A 25499-nucleotide genomic window follows, 5' to 3' on the forward strand; every position below is an offset into this window, starting at 1 on the left:
ATAGATTGATAATCAACTTGATATAGTATTCCATATTCATCGGATCTCAACAAACACAACATGTAGCATTACAAATAGATGATCTTGATCATGATAGGCAGCTCACAAGATCTAACATGATAGCACAATGAGGAGAAGACAACCATCTAGCTACTGCTATGGACCCATAGTCCAGGGGTGAACTACTCACACATCGATCCGGAGGCGATCATGGTGATGAAGAGACCTCCGGGAGATGATTCCCCTCTCCGGCAGGGTGCCGGAGGCGATCTCCTGAATCCCCCGAGATGGGATTGGCGGCGGCGGCATCTCTGGAAGGTTTTCCGTATCGTGGCTCTCGGTACTGGGGTTTTCGCGACGAAGGCTTTATGTAGGCGGAAGGGCGGAGTCGGAAGAGGCACGGGGGCCCCACACCACAGGGCGGTGCGGGGCCCACCCTGGCCGCGCCGCCTTATGGTGTCGGCGCCCCGTGGCCCCACTTCATATCTCCCTCGGTCTTCTGGAAGCTTCGTGGAAAAATAAGACCCTGGGCGTTGATTTCGTCCAATTCCGAGAATATTTCCTTTGTAGGATTTCTGAAACCAAAACAGCAGAAAACAACAACTGGCTCTTCGGCATCTCGTCAATAGGTTAGTGCCGGAAAATGCGTAAATATGACATAAAGTGTGTATAAAACATGTGAGTATCATCATAAAAGTAGCATGAAACATAAGAAATTATAGATACGTTTGAGACGTATCACCTAACTAGTGAAAATAAAAACAAGAAACAAAAAGATATAATTGCAGAATCTAAAAGAAATAACTTCGAGCACTCACCAGCAACTAGATAGCTTAGTAGCCAGAGGATCTGAGTACCTTTTACCTTACCTCTCCGGCAACGGCACCAGAAAAGAGCTTGATGTCTACGCACGCTTCTATTCTTGTAGACAGTGTTAGGCCTGCAAGTGCAGAGGTTTGTAGAACAACAAGTTTTCCTTAAGTGGATCACCCAAGGTTTAACGAACTCAGGGAGGTTGAGGTCAAAGATATCCCTCGCAAGCAACCCTCAATTAAGATACAAGAAGTCTATTGTGACCCCAACACACCCAATACACTTGTCAGGTGTATAGGTGCACTAGTTTGGTGAAGAGATAGTGAAATACAAGTAATATAGATGATTATAAGTGGTAATTGCAATCTGAAATAAAAATGGCATCAAGCAAACATGTAGCAGAACTGGTTGTAAAGGTGTTTCAATGCTTAGAAACAAGGCCTGGAAATCATACTTTCACGAGTGGACACTTTCAACAATGATAGCATAATTGAATACATAAATATTATCTCTTCACTACGCTACGCCGAATCAATCTCCAGTTGGATAACAAACACAAATTCACTGCGTAGGGCTGCATAAGCACTCCTTAAAGTTCACGTTCCCAATCTATGGACGCCCCACGCTATCACTTTGAGCATACAAAGATAGTACTAACAAGACACCGCAATTCATAAATACTTCCTGTAAATTAAGCTTAAGAGACACATGCGGTATGCACACTGTCACCTTCACACTGTGGAACAAGGTGTCTCCGGAGATCACATAATAAAACCATTTGAGTAGCATAATAGTTGAAGAATAACATCTACTTATGCAACTAGATTACAAAGCTCATGATCACATAAAGATCATATCATGGGAGAGAGAGATATATACCACATAGCTACCGGTAAAGCCCTCAGCCCCGTGGGAGAACTAGTCCCTCCTCATCATAGGAGTCAGCAACGGCGATGAAGATGGCGTTGGATTCGATGGAGATGGCTCCGGGGGCGATTCCCCATCCCGGCAGGGTGCCGAAACAGAGACTTCTGTCCCCCGAAACTTGTCTTCGGCGGCGGCCGAGCTACGGAACTTTTCTGGGAATATAACTGGTTTTTAGGGTTTTCGCGTCGGGGGGCAATTTATAGGCGAAAGGGCGATGTCGGTTGGCGCCCGGGGGCCCACACCATGCCTAGGTGCAGCCAGGGGTGGCCCTGTGCCTAGGGGTGTTAAGGCCACCCTGGTGCCCCCCTTCGTCTCTCCTTCGGACTCCGTCTTCGTGACAGGAAAATAGGAACTTTGGCTTTCGTTTCGTCCAATTCCGAGAATTTTTCCTGTACAACTTTTCTAAAATATAAAAACAGCAGAAAACAGGAACTTGCACTTTAGCATCTTGTTAATAGGTTAGTTCTACAAAATGCATAAAAATGCCACGAACTGTAAAAGACATACAACAATTGGTGTAAAACAAGCATGGATCATCAAAAATTATAGATAAGTTTGCAACGTATCAGTAATGCCCACATCAGTAGCCCCCGAGTATCTGGCCGAAGTGAAGCTTCATGCAAGGACTAAAGTTGCCATCATCTGAATGTCTTGATCAGTCGAAAAATATTAAATCTTGTGCTTGGTGAAGAGTCAAAGTTATTTTCTACCGGGTGAGCGACCAGCGGTCCCTATGAGAGTAGCCCCCGAGTCTATGGGCGGGTGCTTGCAGCCGCGCGTAGACTCAAGTTGTACCACTCGAAGAACTTGATGAAGATGTCGATGTTTTTTTAAATCCACGTGCTTCCGATGGGAGTAGACGCAGTTTCCAAATTTTTCGGATCCTTGCTTCTCCGATGTTGAAATTTTCTATCGGGTGTGTGTGGGGAAATACTCGCGAACAATGTGAAGCGATGTCAAATATTTGTTACTTAAAAAATATTGTCTTTGCAACTTATAATGACGTTGAGACTTGTAATGTTGATGACGATGATAGGATCCATTACGTAGTCACCATACGTCGAGCCTTTTTCATTAGCCTGCCGCCCAAGATCGGAATGCCTTACCAACCTAACAGTTGGGTTGCAACTGGGTTGGAGTTTTCAAGGATCGGACGAGGATCTTAGCAACTACTCAGGTCGCATGTGAGGTGTCAGATTCTTGAAGTCGATGATATATATATGTTGAGGCGTATACCCCGTCATCAATCGATAGTTTACTTCGTAGTAACCGAGTAATCGGATGTATTTGCGGTAACGATGTAATGATGCAGTCCCGAGTGTCGGATGTATTTCTTGTAATGATGTAATGGCGCAGCCCCCGAGTATTCGGGTGTGATGAAAGTAAATAATAATTGACTCTTAGTAGAGGAACACTTAGCTTTTTTATCGGCTGCGGCGGAGCCGACGTGGAAGCAGGTCATGTGGCTAGCGCAGTCGATGTAGTCGCGCGGCGCCTAGCCGGAAGTAATCGATGAAGAGGACGCAATCGATGTGACGGATCCTCAATGGGCGAGCCCCCGAGCGCGTTAAGTCCACGATGGCGAACAAGTTTGTCGCAGCAGAGGAAGCCGAAGTTTGATTCCGATCAGATAGTCGTGCCACATCATCGTGTAGTGGTGGTGAAATCTTATGTCGGTGCTGCCAATCGTTCAGCTCGTGAGATTGCTCTTCCATGTGGCTCAATTCAGTCGACAACTCCCCTTGAGGCTGTGAGGACGGAAGTAAACTTGGTCGACTGGTTCTCGAGGACCCGATCAGTAGTTAGTTTCTCGCACAAGTTCGTAAGAAAGATAGGAATTAGTGATACGTTTTTTTTTTTTAACAGAGAATTAGTGATACATGATTGAACACTAGTTTCATTCGGGAGATGAAATGGTTTCTTTATCTAGTGGATTAGCAATAAATCCACTGGTACTAGAATCTAGAACCAGTACGTACATATCTTTCTTGGAACTTGAACGATCGCCTCCTATCGAACTTGCCATGTGACTCATTTGACTTGGGAAAAAAAATCTGGTAATGAACACCGTGCGGATGATTTCGGCGTAGATTCGTATGGACCTCGGAGTTAGCCACGTGGAGACGTACGCCAACGCAGGAACGCACGCTTTGTCAAGTTTGCCGACTCGACTGCTGCCTTGCAATTGCGACGAAATTGATTGTGCTTGATGCAGATGAACAACTAGATGGGATCTAGCCGCCATTGTGTTGATGGTGAGGTATCCCGCCCAGATAACGAAATCCAATCGCCGCAATTCCCACAGACGGCGTCAATAATGAGGTTGTGCCCTTGGACAAGGTTAGGGACTTCGGTTGTAGGAAAGGCGATGCCCGAATATTCTGGGAGCAAGATTTCGCACGACGTACCTAGGCTCACGTCCCCGCGGTGGAGATCACTACGTCCTGCTAGCAATCCAGTATATGAATATATGTGTACAGGGTGCCGCCGTAGGCGGACTGTATCTGGTCTGATCTAGTTCTAATTGGTGGGTATCATTGTATGCGTCTATGCGTGTTGCGTTATCATAATATAATCTAAGGGGTGCTCCTGCCTGGCTTTATATATGCAACCAGGCTAGGATTTACAAGAGTTCTAGTAGAATACATATTGGAGTCCTTTTTTAGTAGTCCAAGCCGATATTACCGTGCGGATCCAGCTTATTGAGTCCTTGTGCTAGTCCACCTCCATAATCTACACCGGTTAGTCGAGTACCCGAAGGATAATGCCCACATGACAGTAGAACTCGCAAGAGTGTGAACTTCGGGATACATCGTCGTATCCGCGTGCGTCACCTCGGTTATTCCTATACCCGAGCTATTTACTTGTGTACTTTACTTGTGACAGCCTTCATGCTTGAAGTTATATATCTTGCTATCACATAATTGCTTGTATTTCTTATCATAAATTGTTAGTGCAGATAGGTGAATCCTAGTTATATATATTGTGCTTGGCATAGGGTTTTGTTTGGCTTTGTGTTTTTGTGTGTATGTTATGAGCGGTGGCGGAAAAGCTATGTGACGCCGGCTGGTGTTTTTGGCTTGTGGTTCTGGGCAGCGGTGGGTGTAGCGTTGGGGACAAAGTAGCGGCGGCGATGTGTGGTGGCGGCAGAGGAACTGCGTGGCGGCAATGGGGATTTGGGGCGATACCATGTTAATGTTTTTTGTGTATATAGGGCGAAGGAAACCCATCGCTATGTTTGGTACAAGGGGTGGCTATACATACGGTATTAAAACATAGAAATCCTATTGCACATATAGTGTAAAATACAAGATGATAAATGAAGTCAATTTTTTTTTGGTAAAATCCTTTTGATCCGAAGGAAAAAAGAGAAAAGGATTTGCCAAAAACTCCTAATTACAAGCATAAGATTGTACCAGCCTAACATCACATGTTCACGACGCTCGCGGAGCTGGAAGTCATCACACCCCTCCGCACCAATATCCATGAAGGCTGCCACAAGTCTTGGCACTAAGTTACTGAGTGCAAGCTTTAACCCAGCCGAGCATGGCTGCTCCTTGTCTGCCTTGGTGACGTGAGCATCACCGGCGAGCGTGCCAATGGCGCATCCTTGAAGGCATGCCTCACATGTTTTGAGAACAAATCTCCCCCGGCGACGGAAGTGATCCTTCACGAACTCTTCAAATCCTTGTGGTGGTCGGCGCAACAGGTAGAGCATTGTCCGGAGGTTAAGCAGGTAAGCGTTCTCGCCATAGGGCAGCGCGTTGCGCTGTCCCACCAGTGTACCAACAAAGGTCTCATACGCAGGCTCATTGTAGTATGGTTGGTCGTTGAGGACGAGCCCCTGGATTGAGACGAGGACCTGGAGGAGGCTCGATGTCCCCGGCAACCATACCTCGGTGCCCTCGCCGCCAAACGTGCCTAGCAGGCTGAGGCAGACCGTGCCAGATTCATAGAGGTTGGGATTGAGACGTAGGCCGAACGAGTGGTAGTATGCCTGTGGTGGCACAGTCGGGTAGGACAGCGGCAGCCGGAGGTCGAAGAAGAAGAGCCCATCCTGGTATGGCGTCCCGCTCGCGCCAAGCATCACCGCCCGGAGGAGGTCCATCCGGTCCTCGAACGCACGCACGTAAATAGTGTCTGCATATATACGTACACATCAGATTGGTATGTCAATTTCATTTATTGAGACAGCCATATATATGGTTATGCACTTTTCAAATGCCAACTTCGACTTGTGCTGTACGTACCTGGTAAGTCGTTCATAAGAATTTTCCACTCCGTCTGCACGGCTTTGACCCAGCTCTTTCCGCCGCCGCCCTGCAGTTGATTTGCAAAAAAAAAAAAAAGAGTTGTTTAACTTTCTTGTCATGGCATGATTTTGGATACATTTTGTTGTAGGGAATGTCTCCTGTCTATAGTGTGTGCTCCAGTTAATGATGTCGTCACTTATCGAAATAGGCACATCGCGTTCACACGCATTGATGCACATCTCTTAGCTAGTCAGCTAGCAAGAACATTTACACGTATGTAAAATGCATTTTAAATAAATACAAGTTTTAGGGTGATTGGCATTTTTAATAACCGTCTATCTGCCTCGATCTAACGGTGATAATTAGACGGAACCAAATTGACGGAACCGGAACCGCGGGACCAGAACCAAAATTTGTGGGACCGGAACCTCAAATATAATTTACCAACATTATAAAAGACAAACATCCGTTTGAATGGCCGAAGCATCTGATTAGTCTACACAAATCTTAAAGCAACAAATAATTCATTATATTTACACATATCTTAAATCTGCTCGGTGTAGACCAAAATCAAACCACCTCATATCTCATGCTCTCTCACTATCCGCTCGTCTCTCTCACTGTCTCCACAGCCTCTCCACAACCGGTAATCCCCGCGACGCAGGTGACAGTGAGGGTACAGCGACGGAGTCCCGGCGATCCCCGCGACGGATGGGACAGCGAGGGGGCGGCGGTGTCGGATCTCTCCCAGCCATCTAATGGAGGGGAGGGGAAGGGGACGGACCGGCCTGCCCCGATGATCCCCGCGAGGGAGGGGAAGGCGAAGGGACGGGCCTGTCCTGGAGATCCCCGCGATGGAGGGAGGTGAAGGCGACGAAGGGGAGGGGACGGCGGGAAGCGCTTGTCGGGGCGGCTGAGGACGGGAGGAGCGGCAGCGGCGACGTTTGTAGAGGCCGGAGAGGGGAGGAGCGGCGGCTGCGGCGTCTAACGTGACCGGCGAGAAGAGAAGCGGTTGTCCTCCTCCTCTAGCTCTTTCCTCTTTTCTTGATTCCAATTTCCAAATTAGTCATTGCTCTGACAAGTTGTTTTCAGTGTGCACTTTGTCAATTTAGTTAGGCATTGAGGAGCTGCTCAAAAACCTTTGCCATCCATTTGTTTGCATCAAGTGATGGCACCAGAAAGCTTGAAATCGTGGTCTGTGAGATACTACTTCTCAAAATGCAAACAAACGGAATAATTCACCATTCGCCATTGGCATGCTAATGATTTTACAGGATGTTTGCTAGGCTGCTTTTTCTGTCGGCCACTGAAATTGCCGCTGCATATAACATACCCAAACCTGAATAGCTCCTTAGGTTGTACTGAATTCACTAATTCAGATGAATCATATGAATCTCTGAATTTGTAGTGCACACTAATGATCTAGTACTGCATTTTCCATGTAGCAAGATCATACAGATCGCTAAGCTTGCACTTTTAATAAGGCGGATGTACCTTTTGGTAGCTTCATACTACTCCAGAATAGTTCAACACTAATTCAGATAGCTGTTTAGTTATTTAGATTTCACAGAGGCACTGATTTGTCGTGAGTCTAGTTACTTTGGAATTGTAGACATCGATTATATGCCTGCTAGTTCTCAACTTCTCATCTCAACTTTTTTAATAGGCATAGGCCATTCTGGGCATGCGCCACCCTGATTTTTGTTGCTGCATCCATTGCCACATTTGTCACGGGCCAAGCAGTACAAGCAAGTATGGTTCCTTGAATTGTTTCTGGCAACTTATATACCGTACCTTGCATTGTAAACGCTTATTTTTATATAATCTTAATACCTTTCTATGCTTTTGGCCAGGATACGTTCGAACCATACGATGTTTTGTGGAATGGTATTGTTGGCACTTTGTGCTACCTTGATGTTGGCCAGAAGGGCTTGGATGAAGATAGGTTGTCGCCGTGAACGGATACGCATGTGTCTTTGCTCGAGTCAGAACAAAATGTCTGCTTTGTGACATTTGTCCTTGTATTATTCATGTTTTCTGGCGATTTGGAAGTGCTGGTATGCATGTATAAGATGCCTAGTTTGTAACACGACCAAGTACTAAAACAAAGAAAATCAGGCTTCTTCTATGAGTAAAGCCATCAGGTTTCATTGACGAGTAGATCCATCAGGCTTCTTGCATGACAAAAATTCCTTTGCCAGACGGGATTTGAACAAGAGCAAGCATAACACAGCTAGCTACTACTCTGACTAAATTGCATACTCATCAAGACTCACTGTCCCAGATTTTGCACCTTACAAGGTAGCCTTTGAGGATATGCTATTTCTTTGATCTTTCTAATCCTCTTACATTGCTTGGTCCAGAATGCTTCTATCTAAAAGAAGCTCATGTAACATGGTATTTCCACGATATTGGGAACTGATATTCGTTCTGACGACTTGAAAGTTCAGTTATTATCACATAGTATTATAAGTCCCGTTCATTTGGCTTGTTCTCAAACCTGGATGATCTGTTCGTGTTTTAGTTGCTGAAACCAAATGTCACAAGTAGGAGAACAACACTGCAAATGCCAAGTTATATTCACACACTGTATGTTAATTTCATTTGTACAACATCAAGACCCACCTTATATAGGGGAAGAAAAAAAATTAAGAAAAAATGAAGAAAGCAATAAGCATCACTATCCGCAGCTACTTGAGTTGAGATCGTGAGTGTCATCTTGCTTAATGAAACAACATCTACTGAGTGGATCCACCTTGTACCAGATGACGAGCCGCCAAGTCGTAGGAATCAACCCCATGCGCAATAGCAGCGTAATGTTGCGGGCTGACATGACCATCGAATCCAAACTGGCTCTGCAATAACAGCAACAAGCAGGTCAAACTACTAGCATGAATAGTACGGTTTCAGGTGGGAGCTGAGTCAAACCTGATGATGGGGCATCCGAGCACCGGCCGTCACGACCGCCAGCTGGTGCTGGAATCTGCCTGGTTCCCAACATCGCTGGCCTGTATAAGAGGAAAATCTTCATTGCAATATATCTAAAGTACAATACATGCATAGTCATAAGCATATTAGTCTAAGATGTAGGATCCAACAATTGAAATCTGTGTGAGCAAGAACACGCTCCAGCAAATTTATTTCTTTTATGACGCACCAAAAACTCTGAGTATTAAAGTTCCAAAAAAAAACTCTGAGTATTAAAAATGTGAGACATAATAGCTCGACGATCACACTTGAAATGCTAACCCATATCTAAGACATAATAGCTCGGCGATCACATAATAGCGCCGAGTATTAAAAATCTGAGACACAATAGCTCGACGATCAATTTTTTTTTTGTAGGAGTACTTGCCATTGCTAATGTCAAATTTTTTTTTTTTGACAAAATGATTGTAGTCCGGTTCTCTCATGCATATATAGTACTCCTCCAATTATCAAACTAGGATGTATTATAGTTGGTACAATCTGATGCATCATGGTTTTCCTATTGACAGGGAAGAGAATAGAAGGTACCGTATCAGGTCACAAATCATGATCTGCAATTTTGGAAGATTACATTTGCCATACAACTGAACTGCAGATCCACTGTATGTCTGGTCTTCACAGCTGACCCATTTCATGCGAGTGCCGATATATTTACTGCCCAAGGCCATTGTAGTGTGCCTACTGCAGCAAATAATATATTTTCGCTGGTATGCAGGTTAATGATATATCTGAAACTGACTGCGATATTTCAGAGCAGTATGATTTCGGAACACCATAAGCTAGCAGGTGCATACAGTGATACAAATGCATTTGTGATTTGCGATGTAGAAATACAGCTCTATTATACTACTTCTTTTGACAGGGGTACACCTTGATTAGGCACTAGGAGATAGAAATTTGAAACACTGAATTTGACTCATCCATGTTGTAGACACGAGACTGATGGACGTACAAAACACTGAATTTGACTCTAACAAAGTTCACACACTAGACTGACCTTCAGTGTTTAGGCGACGGTGTCCAATCCCGCAGGCGAGCATGGCGGTGGCCGCCCACTCCGATCCCACTGTTGAGGCTGGAGGTCTGATCCCGCCGTCGAGGAGAGCGGGAGCGTTACACCAGACTGAGCCACGGAGGAGAGAAATTCGGGTTGGGATCTTGCAGATGAAGAACCATCTCGAGGCGATCGAAGGAGGCGAGGTGGACGAGGAGGCAGACGCGTCCGCCGTGATCTCGGGCGGCGCTCGTCAGGTAGGGGGTAGGGGTAGGGGCTGGATGCTCCCGGCGATCCCAGCAACACTCCGGCCGATCCCCCAGCGACGGAGGGGGTGGGTCAGTGATTCTGCCGGCGATCCTCGTGATGGAGGGGAAGGGGCTGCGACAGAGAGGACGGGGCCGTGACTCTCCACTCGATCCCTTCGATGGAGGGAGGGGCGGTAGCTGCGATGGAGAGGACGGGATCTGTGACCTCCAGCGATCCCCGCGATGTGGGGAGGGGCGGGCGCTGGTGTAAAGAAGGCCTGGACGAGTCGTGTATAGAGGAGTTCTGATTTGGTTGATGAGCTTTTGTTTTTTCTTTGATTCTGATTTGATAAGTTAATTTCTGAAACGTCCATTAGAACTGTTGTAGCATTATAGAAGTTATATAAAATTTATCATCGATTTAATCAACGGTCACGAAAAATTAGATTAGACGGAACCTAGATTTGATTAGACGGAACCTAAGTTCCGTGCCAATCACCGTAAAAGAGCTCTTAAATAAAAGGAGCACATCCACCCAAGAGCGAAAACTCCAGGGCCACGACTTTCTAAGTTGTTCTATCCCAGTAGTATTTGGATAAGAAAAGCAATTTTAAAAGGTGAAACATTGAAAGTAAGGGAAAAAAGATGGTCTTGGTGCATTTGCCTACCTGTTCAATGGTGTCAAGGTAATGGTGATCTTGAGGGCTCTTCACTACATCAAAGTGTGACCATTTAGAAGGATCATCTTCTCTAGTGGCATATGTAGTATTGATGACCACATCGTCAACAGAGACATCGTCGCTATTGTCATCTAAAATTTCCCCGATTCTTGTCTCCGTCGTATTGCCACAAACAGAGCCATCTAATTCATTCATAGAGCCGTCACTGCCTTGAACCATGTTGCCTTGGACGTTTGTAGCATCTGCTGGATCATTTTGATCATTGTCCTGCAATTGGTTATAATTAGATACACCGCCACATCATTACTAGCTAGGTTATGCATAATCTTTAATAATTACAAAGGCATGGAAATGCATGGTTATTGTGCAAATATATGACAATGTATCTAGGTGGATAGATATATACCGTGTTGACAACATCCGATTCTTGAGGAGCATCGACACCTTCCTCCAACCAATTATTGAGGCCCATTTCAGCCCGTAGTTGCATAACGTGTATTTTGTTGGCGATACTGATCTCATGGGGTAATACCTGAGACATCATATTGAAAATAAGCACTTAATAAGAGGAAATTCAATTCGGCTCCCGGGTGCGTATGCTCCCTCTACCAAAAAAACATATTTTGAAATGTTAAAAAATTTGGATAAAAAATTCTACATGTACATCTCCATAATGTATGTGCATTCACTAAGTTTCACGAAAAACCAATATTTTTTGTGGTCTATGTAAAAAGGAGAAACTTTATCTTGTGAAAAGCATTATTTTCAGCACTGGATTTTGTCTTTTTTACACGCGTCACATGATAAGTCGATTTTTGAAATTTAAAATATACATAAGATGGTTTCAAAATATAGGGAGCATATGCACCCATGTTCCAAAACACCACTCCCATAAATAAGTCGAGTTGAAAATTGAGATTTTTCCGATAAAAGAAATGTATTAGTAATATAGTTGAGAGTTGAGATAGGTGCTCTTGTAAAGTGGAGTCGTAGATCATGCATACCATTGTTGTGCTGCCGTCACCCCACTTGACTTGGACATGCCCACGATGAAGGTCAACAACGCGTCCGACCCATGAAAGATCAGCTGGGGCGCTCTTCACCCGTACTGGTTGCTGCACTAGTGGTGCACTTCCGCTTAAGTCTGGTAGTAGACGGACGACGACGTCTCCATAGAAAACAGAGTGTTCAAGGTCCATTGCCAAATCGTACGCACTTACGGTGTCGTCGCACTCCACCTCCCAGCTGCTCTCAGACCCCGCCTTGAACCACGATACTTCTACTATTTGCTCTTTGGAATTTAGGCTTCTCACGACGCCGACGCGCCTCTTTGATCCACGGCAAGCAGGAGTACACACGGCGTATTCTTCTTCTTCTTCTTCTTCTTCTTCTTCTTCTTCTTCTTCTTCTTCTTCTTCTTCTTCTTCTTCTTCTTCGGTACCATCAACCGCAGCAGCATAGATAATGTTGTCATCATCAGGAGAGTTGTCAACAACGTACTGCCCTGGGAGAAAATCGAGCTCGCTCCGGAACAGGACGGGGTAGACGGCCGATGAGTGTGCCATATTCTGTCGCTTGCCGTCCTGCCACAGCACCTCGACAGAGCTGGTGGTGAGGGAGACGGTCATGGTGGCGGGTGTCCACGCCGGCGACCGTTGCTCATTTTGCAGGTTATTTATATCTGTATCAAGAAAGCAGCGGTCGCCAAGACTCCAGACGCATCTTGGCGCGGAGCAGAAAAAGGTCAGATTGCCAGGATTCTGGTTTGCCGGAGGGGCCAACTCCATGCCGTGTCCCGCGGCAGACGCGATCCAGTAGACAAGAACGTCAGCCATCTCCACCTTGGTCACCTTGCCTTCTTTGCGGTCCGAGGAGTCGCCGCCGGTGAGCACGCGCCTGCCTGGGTAGAAGCCGGTGTTCGTTTCGGGGAAGACGACACGCGGCTTGTCCGGTCGGAGCTCATCCTCCGACCCCGTGTCGGCGACTCTACAGATCATGACGGCGCCGTCGTCGAACGAGACCTCCACGTCCAGGGACACGTCGGCCACCCGCCCCAGCCACTGCCCGGACACGACGTAGTCCCCAAGGCTGAGCGCCCGGACGCGCCGCAGGGCAGCCGGCGACACGCCCACGACGGCCTTTGTCGCTACGAGGCGCTCGTTGAGCTGGACCACGTTGAGCTTGGTGGTGACCCCGGTGACGACGCCGATCTGGCCGCCGTAGTCGGACACCGACCCGACGATCTGTCCGACGTGCACAAAGGTCCTGTCAAAGATGCCGAGAATTTCGCTGGCCTTCTTGGTCACTCGTGAGCCGTCGACGCAGATAATATTGTACGCATCCTCGTCAACGTCCTCGGTGAGCGATAGAACCACGCCGCGGTCCAAGAGCGTGCGACGCCCGAAACCCACAAGGTCTAGGGTATATAGATGACGATTAGTCAGGCCGGCCTCCTCGCCAGCGACGGCCATGTCCATCTGAACAAGATAGCCTTTCTTCTAGATCGATAAGTTGCTGTTCTCGATCCAAGGCCGGCCGCCGTGTATGGAGCTAGTATATATACCCGGCGTGTATGCTTGTTTTCACGGCAAGGGTGGGAGTTCGAGTCGAGGTAGATACGACTATACGAGTAGGAGTACTAGTACTACACAAGGTTGATGACTGCGTGTCTCCTAGAGAACGTATTGGATGCAACCACCATACGCCGCGCGCGCGTGGTGCATATGAGCTTCAAACGGATCGATCGATCGATCGACGATAGCCTCACTTGTATATATCGGGCCACTCAAACGCCCTGAATTCTTGCGAGCGGGCGCGTGCTAAACCGAAGTGCCGGGCGGACGCAAACCGTGCGTCCTCAAAAAATAAAAATGGTAGGCTGATAACACATGTTGTTTTTTAAAAATACTGTAACTTTTAAATCGTGCGGTAAAATTATAATCTATCTTCACTTCTAGAATCCTCACGACGAGAGCTTCGAAACCAGACCATATTTTCATATGTTTCGATAGATTTTTTTAACAAGCAACTTTGATGCGCGACGGAGCAACTTTGTTGTGCAACAAAACAACTTTGGTGTGCGGCAAAGCAACTTTGGTGTGCAACGAAAACACTTGATTCACAACGATGGTAGGCTTCACAACAGCTGCAGCAACAACGCCTAATACACCAAAAGAAATGATACGAGCAACTCTAGGTCGTTGGCCGCACCCATGATGTAGTTCACAAGGTTTGACCCTAGTCGGTCGCAGCAACAATATTGCCGATTAAGCCATCCGAGCCCTCGCCACTAACGAGCACAGTTGTAAGTATCATCGCTCCACATTTGGTGGCTCTGGCATAGCGAGCTTTGCTTTCCGAAACACCCCCACGGCGGTCGAGTTAGTCGTTTCCCCTCTCATGCCGGCCGAGTCATCCTAGCAACTTTGTTGCAATAGTTGCTTTTCGTCATTGCTAAGTCGCCTATAATGCGTTTTGGTAGTGCAAGGCGGAGGAGGAGAGGGGGAATAGTTTGGGCGTGAGCGGGTGAGAGGCGGCGGCCGTAAAGGCCTTCACGACGCTGCTCCCACCGTCGCGGTCCTTCAGGCCAGATTGATTCAGAGCTAGGGCTGCCTAGGACATGGGTAACACTGCAGTAGACGGTAGTCGTAGTCCTCCCTCCGTCCCTGTCGATCATCGCCAGCCTTCCTCCATGAGCTCGTCGGCGGCCACCAGGTATGTGCCTCCAAAAGCATAGGAAACAAGTGTGACCCGTTCAAGTCCCAGCGGGTGCAGCCGGAGGCCATCCGATTCGGCCACATCTCCCACAACAGGAGTGACCTTGCCCTCCAGACCATCGCGCCATGCCACGCTGTGGCGTTCATTTCAGGTCAGCAGTATCTGGGGAGGTAATCTCAAGCCCACTTTGCAACTTTGCTACCCAGCAGAGCAACTTCAGAACCCGAAGAAGCAACTTTGGAACCCGACGGAGCAACTTTGGGACCCGACGGAGCAACTTTGGAACCCGACAGAGCAACTTTGTTGTCCACCAGAGCAACTTCGGAACCCGACGGAGCAACTTTGCTGCCAGCAACTTTGGAACCCAACGGAGCAACTTTGCAGCCAGACAGAGCAACTTCAGAACCCAACGGAACAACTTCAGAACTGTTGGTGTGAAGTTTCCTAACCCTATGCGAAGTCACCTACCGCTGTACCAAAGTTGCCTACCGCTGCAAAAGTTGACTACTGTAGTTCCTTTACTCAAGTTGCTTTTTGTCATGTACTTTGGTATCCGACAATACAACTTTGGTGTCCAACGATATAATTTTGGTGTCTGAAGGCATAACTTTCGGTGCCTGATGGAGCAAGTTTGGTCCCGACAAAACAACTTCAGTGCCCGGCGGCAAAATATTGGTGCCTCATAGAGCAATTTTAGTGCCCAGCAAAGCATATTTGATGCCCGGCCCACTGAACAATTTTGGTGTGTGACAAAGCAATATTGATGCCCCACAGAACAACTTTGGTCCACGGTAGAGCAAGTTTGGAGCCCGACGGTGCAATTCTGGTGCACAACTTTGTATCCAACTAGTGGGTAATTTTCGGCTAAATGGTAAAAACTTCGCAACAATAATAGGTCATGGTGTTCTAGAAGTGTGTCTCGTTAGTGACGAGAAAATGGGTTGCCATCATTTATTGTATTCGGTCAAGACTAAGTTGATTTTTAGTTGTTATGAACTTTCTATTGTTCTTGGGAAGTTTCCCAATATCGATGTGAATTTACCTTTTTCATCGTGCACCAAAGTTGTTTTTTTAATGGGAGTTGCTCTGTCACATATAAAAATATCAAAGTTGCTTCTTAATAGATTTCATCGAAACATATGAAAATGAAAACTTGTTTCGAAGATCTCATCGTCAGGATCCCGAAAATAAAAATGAATCATAATTTCGAGATTCGACATAAAAGTTATAGCTTTTTGAAATGATTTTGGAAAGTAATCATTAGGCATCCATGTGAGACTATGTGGGCATGGAGGTGCTCGTGAGCTGAGCTGTGGACGCTCAGGTTCGGTCAGGTTGTTTTTTTCTTTGCGTTACTGCGACCCCGTGCCTGCTTTTAGAGTTTTTTTTTTTGACTTTTGTAAAATTTAATCATACAAAATATTACTATAAATATAGGTATGTCAGATTCTACCAACGAGCACGCGCGTGCTCCCTAGATGCGTCCTTCAAAGGCTCCGTCACAAATGAAAGGCCGTGTTTATGTGCGATACGGAAGATCGCTGATGTTCCAAAATTAGATGGTGTGCCCGCGGCCAAGACAGACCCCTTCGCGGGGATATCAATCGCACACCGAAAGCATCTTGTAACCTTATGTGAAACTAGCACAATACTCGTGTGTTGCTATGGCCTGTCAAGTCTTTTCGTTATCTACATATGCAAATATAATGCACTTGAAAATTCACTTTTATGAAAGGTAGCCATATAGGCGGAATATTCTTTCAGTGGGAGGCGACGTTCCCGTCGACAGCGAGGCGCCTGTGGTGACTTCGTCAATTTCAAGATCCAATCCGCCGGCTCGGTCTTCCGGAGGTGCTCATAGGGGTAGGGTGTGCGTGTGTGCGTTCATAGGGGTGAGTGTATGCGCGTCTATGTGAGCGCCTGCGTTTGTACTGTGTTTCTCAAAAAAAAAAAAAAAAATTCACTTTTATGAAAGGTAGCCATATATAGTATTTAAAAATGATTACTTTGTTTTAATGCATTTTGATAAAAGCCATATTTCGAATGAACAATTTGATGATGTAGGTATAAATCAAGAAGCTTCTTATAAACTAAGATTTACTCCGTGGCGCTTTTAAGATATTGTGGATCAGTATAGTAGCCATTGTGTACAAGAGTTGGGGATTGTTTTGTTTCTAAAGGAAACCGATTAACATTGCTTAAGTTATTAAAAATAATTCTTACAAGGTATGTCATGAAAGTCCTAGGCGGCTTTTTTTGCGATCATAATGCTTAGATACCTCCACCTGGCAGTGTTGCGATGTTGCGCATAGCTGATGAAAGACATGTATCGCCTCACTTGAGCCAGAACTTGCACGAATCATGTTAAAAATATCTAATAATCCAAGAAAAACCCATTATATCATACTCCCTCCGTCCCAAAATGTAAGGCATCTAAGGATTGGTCAAAAGTCAAACCTTACAAACTTTGACCAAATATTTAGAAAAAATATTTACATCTACAATATTAAATTGACATATTAAGAAAATATACTTTAGGGTGAATCTTTAGGGTGAATCTATTGATAATGATTTAGTATTGTAAATATTTATATTTTTGTGTATAAACTTGGTCAAACTTTAAAAATATTGAATTTTAACTAATCCTTAGACGCCTTATATTTTGGGACGGAGGGAGTATAAAAGTAGAGTATATGCAATGTTTATATGTTTTATTTTTTGCAAATTCATACCATGCTTTTTTTCCGATGAAATTCATACCATGCTTTTAAGATACCCACGTAGTTGCATAGCATCCCACATGGAATAAACCGGCAGAATTCACTATAGGAAAACAGTTAGACGCCCCCGACGGAAAAAAGGGGTTTTACCTTCAACCCTAACCCCCCCCCACCCCCACCCCGAGGGCGACGGGGCGCCTCTGCCTCTCCCATCCCCTTCGTCACCGCCGCAGGAAGGGGTCATCGGACTAAGCCCGGGCGACGCCGGCGGCGGCGGATCTTCATCACCCGCGTCACAGGGGAGGGGTTGGGGCCTTCTTCCTCCATGGCGGCGGGGCACTTTCAGGAGCTCGGGTTCGGCGTTGGATCCCATGACGGTCACAGCGGACACCGGCGGCGGCTCGGCTCTGAACCTCGCCGCCCCGTCTCAGATGGGTTTGGCCAGGTGCATGGTTCGAGCGGGCCGGGGCTTGGCGGTGGAAGACTTCATGATGGTGGCGGTGGTGGTTGCCTCCGGCGGCGGGTTGCGGCGGTAGTGGTGTAGGGGGACGGGCTGATTGGGTGAAAACCCTAGGTTTCTCCTCTTGTCCTCTCTGTGATCCCATCTGTCGCTGGTGGAGGGCTGGCTGGTTGCAAGGCGTTGCCCATGTCTTCCTGGTGTCTCCACGTAGCTTCGGCTGGCCTGCGATGGTCGACGGCGTTGGGGCACGACCTGAATAAAGGTGGCGGTTCTAGGGTTGCTCTTGTGCGAAGATGAAGACCTGCCTGAGCATGTCCTTCTCGATCTGGCCAGTGTGTTGAGTTCCGGAAGGCACCACCGGCAAATGTAACAGTGCACATGATGCATGGAGTTTGGTGGACAGGGTGGTATTCCGTCGTGCTCACCCATGTGTTTATTCCAACCGTTTGGTTTCGGAGGGAGTGGCGCGAAGCTCTGTTCTTTCTTGTCATACAACGACATTTTGGTCCTGGGTGAAGTTAGAGGCGGAGAATATCATGATGGCCGGACTTGGAGTACTAACAATGGAGGTCTAAATCTATGCGCTAGTGAGGAACTTGCTTGGTGTTCTGTGCTTGCAGCAGCAATATGAAAGTGGGAGCGGTAGCACTGGTGAAGTTCAGAATCCTGCCTTTCAGGATGAAAATTCAAGATTTGGCCTTAATTCGTTGTGCATGGCAATGACCTTGACATTGTTTTGAAAGCAACGGACTATCTTTAAAGTGAAAACCTAAGATCTTTATTCTTTGAAGAGCCTCAAGTTCAGGTGTTGCCATTGTGGTGGTTGTATTGTTACTGCTAGGGCTAGAATGTTGTCGCGTGACTTTTTTTAGTTTCTTTTTTACTCTTTTTGGTTGTATGCATCCGTATTGCTATTAGGGTGGTGCGTTGTTTGCAGAGGCTGGGTGTAATTTATATCTTCTGATATTAATATATTCCCTTATCTAAAAAAGTTAGACCCCAATGGACCGACGGCCATTTATCGGAGCCATCGACGTAGGTCATCCTTCCATAACTCGGCCGTCGGCGTAGAAAAGTCATTAGCACGGTTAACAGGCGTATGATGGTGTTACCTATGCTGATTGCAATGCCGTCGACGTAGCTCCTTCCATATTAATACTTCTATTCCACGGCGGACACGAACTTTCTTACCTATTATCATAATCTTTCAGAAATCTTTGTGGATCTATGATAAAATAAATAGTTGTGAATCTAAAGATAATTTTTTTGAAAAATCATGGGCAACCTATCGAACATGCATGTGTAGTTCAAATTCCGCTAGATTCTAGATGGATCGGCAACTATTTATCTTTTTGGCCAGAGGTACCTAAAATCTTTTGAAGTGCAACCAGTTGGTGATTTGCACATATAATATGGTCTAATACTCTAAAAAATTTGGGTGGTTCAATTTTAGAATGATTTCTTGATAGGTACTTTAAAAAAAATCTTCTTTTAGTGTGCAGTTGATATCCCCGCGAAGAAACTATCTTGACAGACGATAGAATTTTGGAACGCCAGCGATCTTCCCACATGAATAAGGCCCTCAATATATGTGTGATGGGGCCTTAAATGGCCGATCTATACAAGTGAGGCTAGCTTCGATCAATCTGTTTGGAGCTCAGGTGCACCACGCTAGGCTTAGAGTATCTCCAGCCGTCTCAAGAACAAGGTCCCGACAGACTTTTTTTTTCATCCGGACAATAAAAAATGGTTCAGTTGCGTTTCCGGTTTCTCATTTTCATTTGGATTTGGGCTTTCATCCATCCGGCGAGCTCATGTCATTCCGGCCCCCCGAAGAGTGCTCGCGGAGTCCGAAGGAAACAAAAGCGGGGGAAATGTCGAGGAAACTTTCCGTGCGCCTGGTGGCCCCGACTTGTCGGCGAGAAATGCCGATCGTCGTCCTCATCACATCGTCTTCCGCGCGCGGACGCGTCGCTTCCACGCGGCGAGTTAATAACGTCGCCTCGAATTCCATTTATTTATCGCGGAACTGCCGCGTCTGACCACATTCACCACCCCCGTCTCCCTTCTCTCCCCAGCCCAAACTTCTCTCCACAATCTCCTCGAGCGAGCAATGGCGTGCTACGGTGACGTCGTGGCGAACAACGGCTTCGTCCGGCGGTCTCGGCACCAATGGGAGTGCAGGATGCTCCACATGGCGGGCTACCCGGTGCCGCGGGACTTCCGCGTGCCCGGAGGCTGGCGCCTGAGCGCGGGGTGCGTCCCGATCCCACCGCCGCCAGTGGGACGCGACGCGCTCGACGCCGAGATCGACACCGTGCTCATCACCCTCAGCGACGAGCAGCGCACCGAGCCGCGCTTCTTCCCCAACAACTACGATGCGTGGACCGACTTCTTCCGGCGAAGGTACGAGCGAGAACTCGCCGCCTACGACGGCCCTCCCCCTCCTCCCACGCGCAACAACGCCGCCGGCTGCCACCGCTGGTGGAGCGCGCCGGGCCGCACCCTCGAGAACGTGCTCGCGCATAGCGAGGGCGGCAACTACCACGTATTGGGGATGCCGCCGCCGGCGGCGCCTTGCGTGTCGCGCCGACAAGAAAGCTTGTAGATGCTACGACGGATGGCGCCGTCGTCGTCGTCGTCTGGGTCGGCGTCGAGGTCGCCATCACGCTCCTGCGGATCGGCTCCTCCACCAGCGACGCCGAGGGCCGTCAAGAAGCTTCCGATGTTGCCACCGCTGACCGGAGGGCGCAGCAGCGGCGTCCTCGTCATCCGCGAGGGGGCTCCCATCGTCGTCTCCATCGTGCAGCCGCAAGAGGAAGACGGCCAAGAAGGAGGCCACAGTGGTCGCTGATGCGTCCCAGCTCGCCGAAGAGGAGGCCGCACAGGCCGAGGACTCGGCGATCCGCGAGGCCATCGCGAGGTCACTAAAAGACCTCGTCCCCGCCGACAACGCCCTTCTGATAGATGCGGGGCTCGTCTGGTCCAAACAGACTGAGAGAGGAACGACCGAAAGAGGCAGAGCAGCAGAAGCGTTTGCTGGACCTGGCGGCCGGGCGGGCGTCGCCCGCGCCACACTGCACCCTCCGCACCCACCGCACCCGTGCCGCATCCAATACGTTCTCTGGGAGACAGGTAGTAATCCTGTGAGACAGGTAGATCCTTTTCGAGTTCAGGTCTAGCACGTGCGGCCTACGGTGATTGCATCCAATATACTTTCTCTAGGAGACGTCATCCTGTGTAGTCGGACTAGTACTCCTCCTGCTCGTATCTACCTGAACTCGAATTCCAACCTAGCTTTCCCGTGAAAACAAGCATATACCAAATTTAAATGACCTAGCGACGGGTATATAACTATATATATATACTAGCTCCATACACGCCAGGGACGGCCTTCGATCTAGACATCAATTTATCGATCTAGAAGAAAGGCTCTATCTTGTTCAGATGGCCGTCGCCGTCGCCGAGGAGGCCGCCCTGATTAGGACCAATCTATCTACTCTAGACCTTGTGGGTTTCGGGCGTCGCAAGCTCTTGGAACGCGGCCTGGTTCTATCTCTCACCGAGGACCCTGACGACGACGAGTTCAATATTCTCCTCATCGACGGCTCACGAGTGACCAAGAAGGCCAGCGACATTCTCGGCGTCTTTGACAGGACCCTTGTGTACGTCGGACAGATCGTCGGGTCGGTGTCCGTCTACGGCGGCCAGATCGGCGTGGTCACCGGGGTCACCACCACGCTCAACGTGGTCCAGCTCAACGAGCGCCTCGGAGTGACAAAGGCCGTCAATGGTGTGTCGCCGGCTGCCCTGCGGCGCGTCCGGCCGCTCAGCCTCGGGGACTACGTCGTGTCCGGCGAGTGGCTGGGGCGGGTGGTCGAGGTGTCCGTGGACGTGGAGGTCTCGTTCGACGACGGCGCTGTCTGCAGGGTCGCCAACGCCGGGTCGAAGGAGCTGCGACCGGACAAGAGCCGTTGTTTCCTCCCCCAAACGAACCCCGTCTTCTACCCGGGCGCGCGCGTGCTCACCGGCGGCGACTCCGTGGGCATCTTCACGGAGGCGCGGTGGCTAAACGGCGAGTGGAGCCCGGACCGCGAAGAAGGCAAGGTGACCAAGGTGGATATGGCTGACGTTCACTGCGTCAGGTACCCAGATTGCCGGCACAAAAAAGTGCCGGCAAAGGTACCAAAAGTGCCGGCAAAGGTTTTTCAAGGCAAAAAAAAAAGTGCTGCGTTTATTCCAGTCGAGAATGGTGTTTGCCGGCACTTTTCGTCAGATGCCGCGGTATGTAATTCCAGGCACATATACAGGTGCCAGTAAAGGCTATTTCAGGCATAACAGTTTGTGCCTGTTAAGAGTTTTGCCGGCACATTTTGATTGTGCCGTGGAAGGTTTTTGCCGGCACTTCATGAAGATGCCGCCGAATCTTTTTCTGGCACAAGGTGGTTACGCCGCGGAATCTTTTTCTGGCACAAGGTGGAAATGCCGTTCAAAGCTTTTTCCGGCATTTCTGCAAATGCCTCCAAATTTGTTTTCAGGCATATATGCCTGATGCCACTGTTTCTTTTTGAATTAATGTACTGGCAGCATTCAGTCATAAACAAGCATTCAGTCATAAACAGAATTCAGTCATAAGCAGAATTCAGTCTTAAACATGATCATCCAGCATCAGATAACTTACAAGCATTCAGTCATAAACAGAATTCAGTCTTAAACATGATCATCCAGCATCAGATAACTTACAAGCATTCAGTCATAAACAGAATTCAGTCATAAGCAGTCATAAACATGATCATCCAGCCTGGTCACACATCATCAGCCTGGACTGGAGAAGCTATGGAGGCTTTTGACTTGAAGGTGAACGTTCTCCTCCTCTTAGTTCTGTCAGGGTTTTGACTGTCATTGAGGTTATTTGTTCTCCTAATTTCATCCCGATTCGCTGCTTGCTCCTCCAATGTCAACACCCTACCATCTGATCTGGAATGAATGCGCAAGTTCTTGTCCATGCTGCTCACAATTGATGCATGAGTCATGTCCACTTGTTCGGTGCTGACCCGCAAGCATTACCAAACAAGGTTGGATCTTTCACATAGTATATCTGCTTGAGAAATAGAAGTAAGAGAGTCATTACTGCAAAGCAATTCATTTCAAACAACCAACTGATAGGCAACAAGCTAGGCTAGGATGATTGGAAAGCATCACAGAGGTCACTGTATCAATACACATGCTTTTCCAACTATAGTACATGGTGAGGAGCAACAACACAGTTTGTCAGGCAACATGCATAGATAGTTAAAGCATTAGATAGTAAGGTTGTTTCATGACACTACAGTACTGATCATGGTTGTTTCATGACACTACATTACTGATCATGTTTCACATGGTTTTTTTCATGACACTACAGTATTGACACTACAGTATTGATCAAGTGATAACTTACATTCTTCCTTGGCCACTGGACTGAGTGTGCCTCAGCTTGACCTAGTAGCGTCATTCTCCCCTTTGCTTGTGGTAACCTCGTGGTTCTCTTCAAGACCATGTTGATCATAACCTCAATGTACTCATCGGTGTCCGTGCACTCGCACAGTGCCAAGAGCCACTATCGCTTCACTGGTTGGTGAAGTTAAAGCGACGTCCATCCCTTTTGTCACCTTGACTGTCCCTTTGTGCTTTTTCTTCTTCACCTCACTGTTTTTCATCTTGTTTTCTTGTGCCTTCTCCATTTTGACCGATTTAATGATCTTGTTCACACTAGCTGTCTGCAGATAACATATTTTGTTATTTTTTTCTATAAGGCTCAGTTATTGCAATCTAGATGCTTGTAGAGTAATTTTCATTATATGAGGCTCAGTACCTTTGCCTCTAGATGCTTGTAGGTTGTCTTTGAATGATTTCCTTCTTCTTGATTGGTAAACATTTCTTCGTGGCTAAACATAGTTTCCTGGTCGTAAACGCCTTCCTGGCTATAGGTTGTTTCCCGGGTATAAATTGTTTCCTGCCAATTACCAAAAATGTCACATGCATGTATGATCGGATGGTACCTTCAATTACCAGTTTTAAAAAGTACCAATGTTAGCAGCTCATACCTTTGGTACGTAACTATTAGGTTCCTTCATACTCTTTCTCTCCTTTATTTTTCACGGCTCGTCTATCTTCATGAGTTGTGGTGGCCTCGCATTTAAACAATCGAGCACACAATTAACAGGACCATCTAGTAGCCAAGTGGACATGAAACTGTTGATACTTTACCTTGGATTGATATCCTCCAACTTCTGAGGTATGACTAGGTTTTTGGCTTCTTTTTGCATGTGTTACTTCAGTTGATCTAGTTTCTTGCATTTAAACAATCAGAGCACACAATTAACAGGACCATCTAGTAGCCAAGTGGACATGAAACTGTTGATACTTTACCTTGGCTTGATATCCTCCAACTTCGAGGTATGACTAGGTTTTTGGCTTCTTCTCACATTTGTTTCTTCAGTTGATTTAGTTTCCTGCATTTAAACACAATTATCAAATACTTAGCTGCACCATCTTGATAGTATGATTACAATACAGATCATGAAAGAAGAAGCTGCGTCTTACATTTGCTTTGCAACCTGTAACCTCACTGCTAGTAACTTTCTCAACATTTGGTTTGGTAACCTACATTAGGCCAATCATATCACAAATTTAGATATCACCAGACCAAATTTATGGAAATATACTGTTGACTCATGAACGAAGAAGTTGTAGTGTACCTGGATTGTAGGAATACATTCCATTCCCTCTTCACTTGTCTGCTGTTGCTGTTGCTGTTGCTGGTTGTCCTGTATTTTCTGGCTAGCTTGGTACACTAGCATTAGTTGACTCAACTGCCCTTCTATGATATCAGTCTTTCGCGCCATGTTTTCGACCACAAGCTTTAGGTCTCTGGTCTCTTTCCTACTCTCTTCAAGAGCTGCTAGTGCTTGAGCTAGATTTTCTGATCCTTTTCCACCAACTACCATGCCTAGACCATACCTTGTTGACTTCTTTGCTTTGGGAAACAATGTTGAATAGAGGTCATTGGGATTTGCTTCCTCCCCATGCAGCTCGGGATTGGCATTAAGTTTGTCATTGATTTCATTCTACAAGGAAATTAGTGTCATGGCAGGTATTGTTGCAAGAACAAGTATGTGTCTTGGCGGTAGTTACTTGAAGGTGAAACTTACAATTTTCCCAGCAGACAAAATCGTCAACCGGCGGTCCTTTGCTATTAGTGTGAGTGATCCCGTATAGCTCAGCCCTCCCAATTTTTTTACCTTCTAGGATCTCCCGCAAATCACATGGATTATGCCCTCATGAACTTGTAAAATGCGGAAAATTTAAGTCCGAATTGATTAGTTTGGATTATTACTCGTTTGATCTTGTACAACCGCGAAGCTCCTTGATCCGATAGTGTGTGTACTATTTGGCTGGTTTTTCCTTGCAGTTTTGTTCTTCCTTGACAATCTCTCGCAATTTAAGTTTAATAATTCAGTTCATGATAAGTTCGAGTAAGCATACATTTTCAAATTGGAAGTTTGTGTAATGATGCACCTTGGACTTTTTTTGCTTCCAACGCCTCACCAACCAATCCCATTGAGCTTCAGGAAGTCTTTGGCCACACCCGTTCGCAACGTTCTCTTCTATTGATAACTTTGCCTTGTAATGTTTCTTCTTTAAGTAGCACTTGAAA

General features: G+C 46.9%; 1 protein-coding gene across 1 annotated transcript in view; it reads right to left on the bottom strand.

Annotated features, from left to right (window-relative positions):
* The window catches only part of LOC124670930 (probable ubiquitin-conjugating enzyme E2 23), a 71459-nt gene extending 58085 nt beyond the window's left edge, over positions 1 to 13374 (bottom strand). Inside the window, exons 1-7 of the mRNA XM_047207387.1 lie at positions 13118 to 13374; positions 12327 to 12997; positions 11906 to 12245; positions 11310 to 11448; positions 10892 to 11170; positions 5991 to 6060; positions 5141 to 5880 (exon numbers count right to left, since the gene is read on the bottom strand). Of these exons, the coding sequence (XP_047063343.1) occupies positions 5141 to 5880; positions 5991 to 6060; positions 10892 to 11170; positions 11310 to 11448; positions 11906 to 12245; positions 12327 to 12997; positions 13118 to 13374 (2496 nt within the window). The remainder of the gene's footprint in view (positions 1 to 5140; positions 5881 to 5990; positions 6061 to 10891; positions 11171 to 11309; positions 11449 to 11905; positions 12246 to 12326; positions 12998 to 13117) is intronic.
* Between the last annotated feature and the right edge of the window lie 12125 nt (positions 13375 to 25499).

This window comes from Lolium rigidum, chromosome 7 (genome assembly GCF_022539505.1).
Source record: "Lolium rigidum isolate FL_2022 chromosome 7, APGP_CSIRO_Lrig_0.1, whole genome shotgun sequence".
NCBI classification, from domain to species: Eukaryota; Viridiplantae; Streptophyta; class Magnoliopsida; order Poales; family Poaceae; genus Lolium; species Lolium rigidum.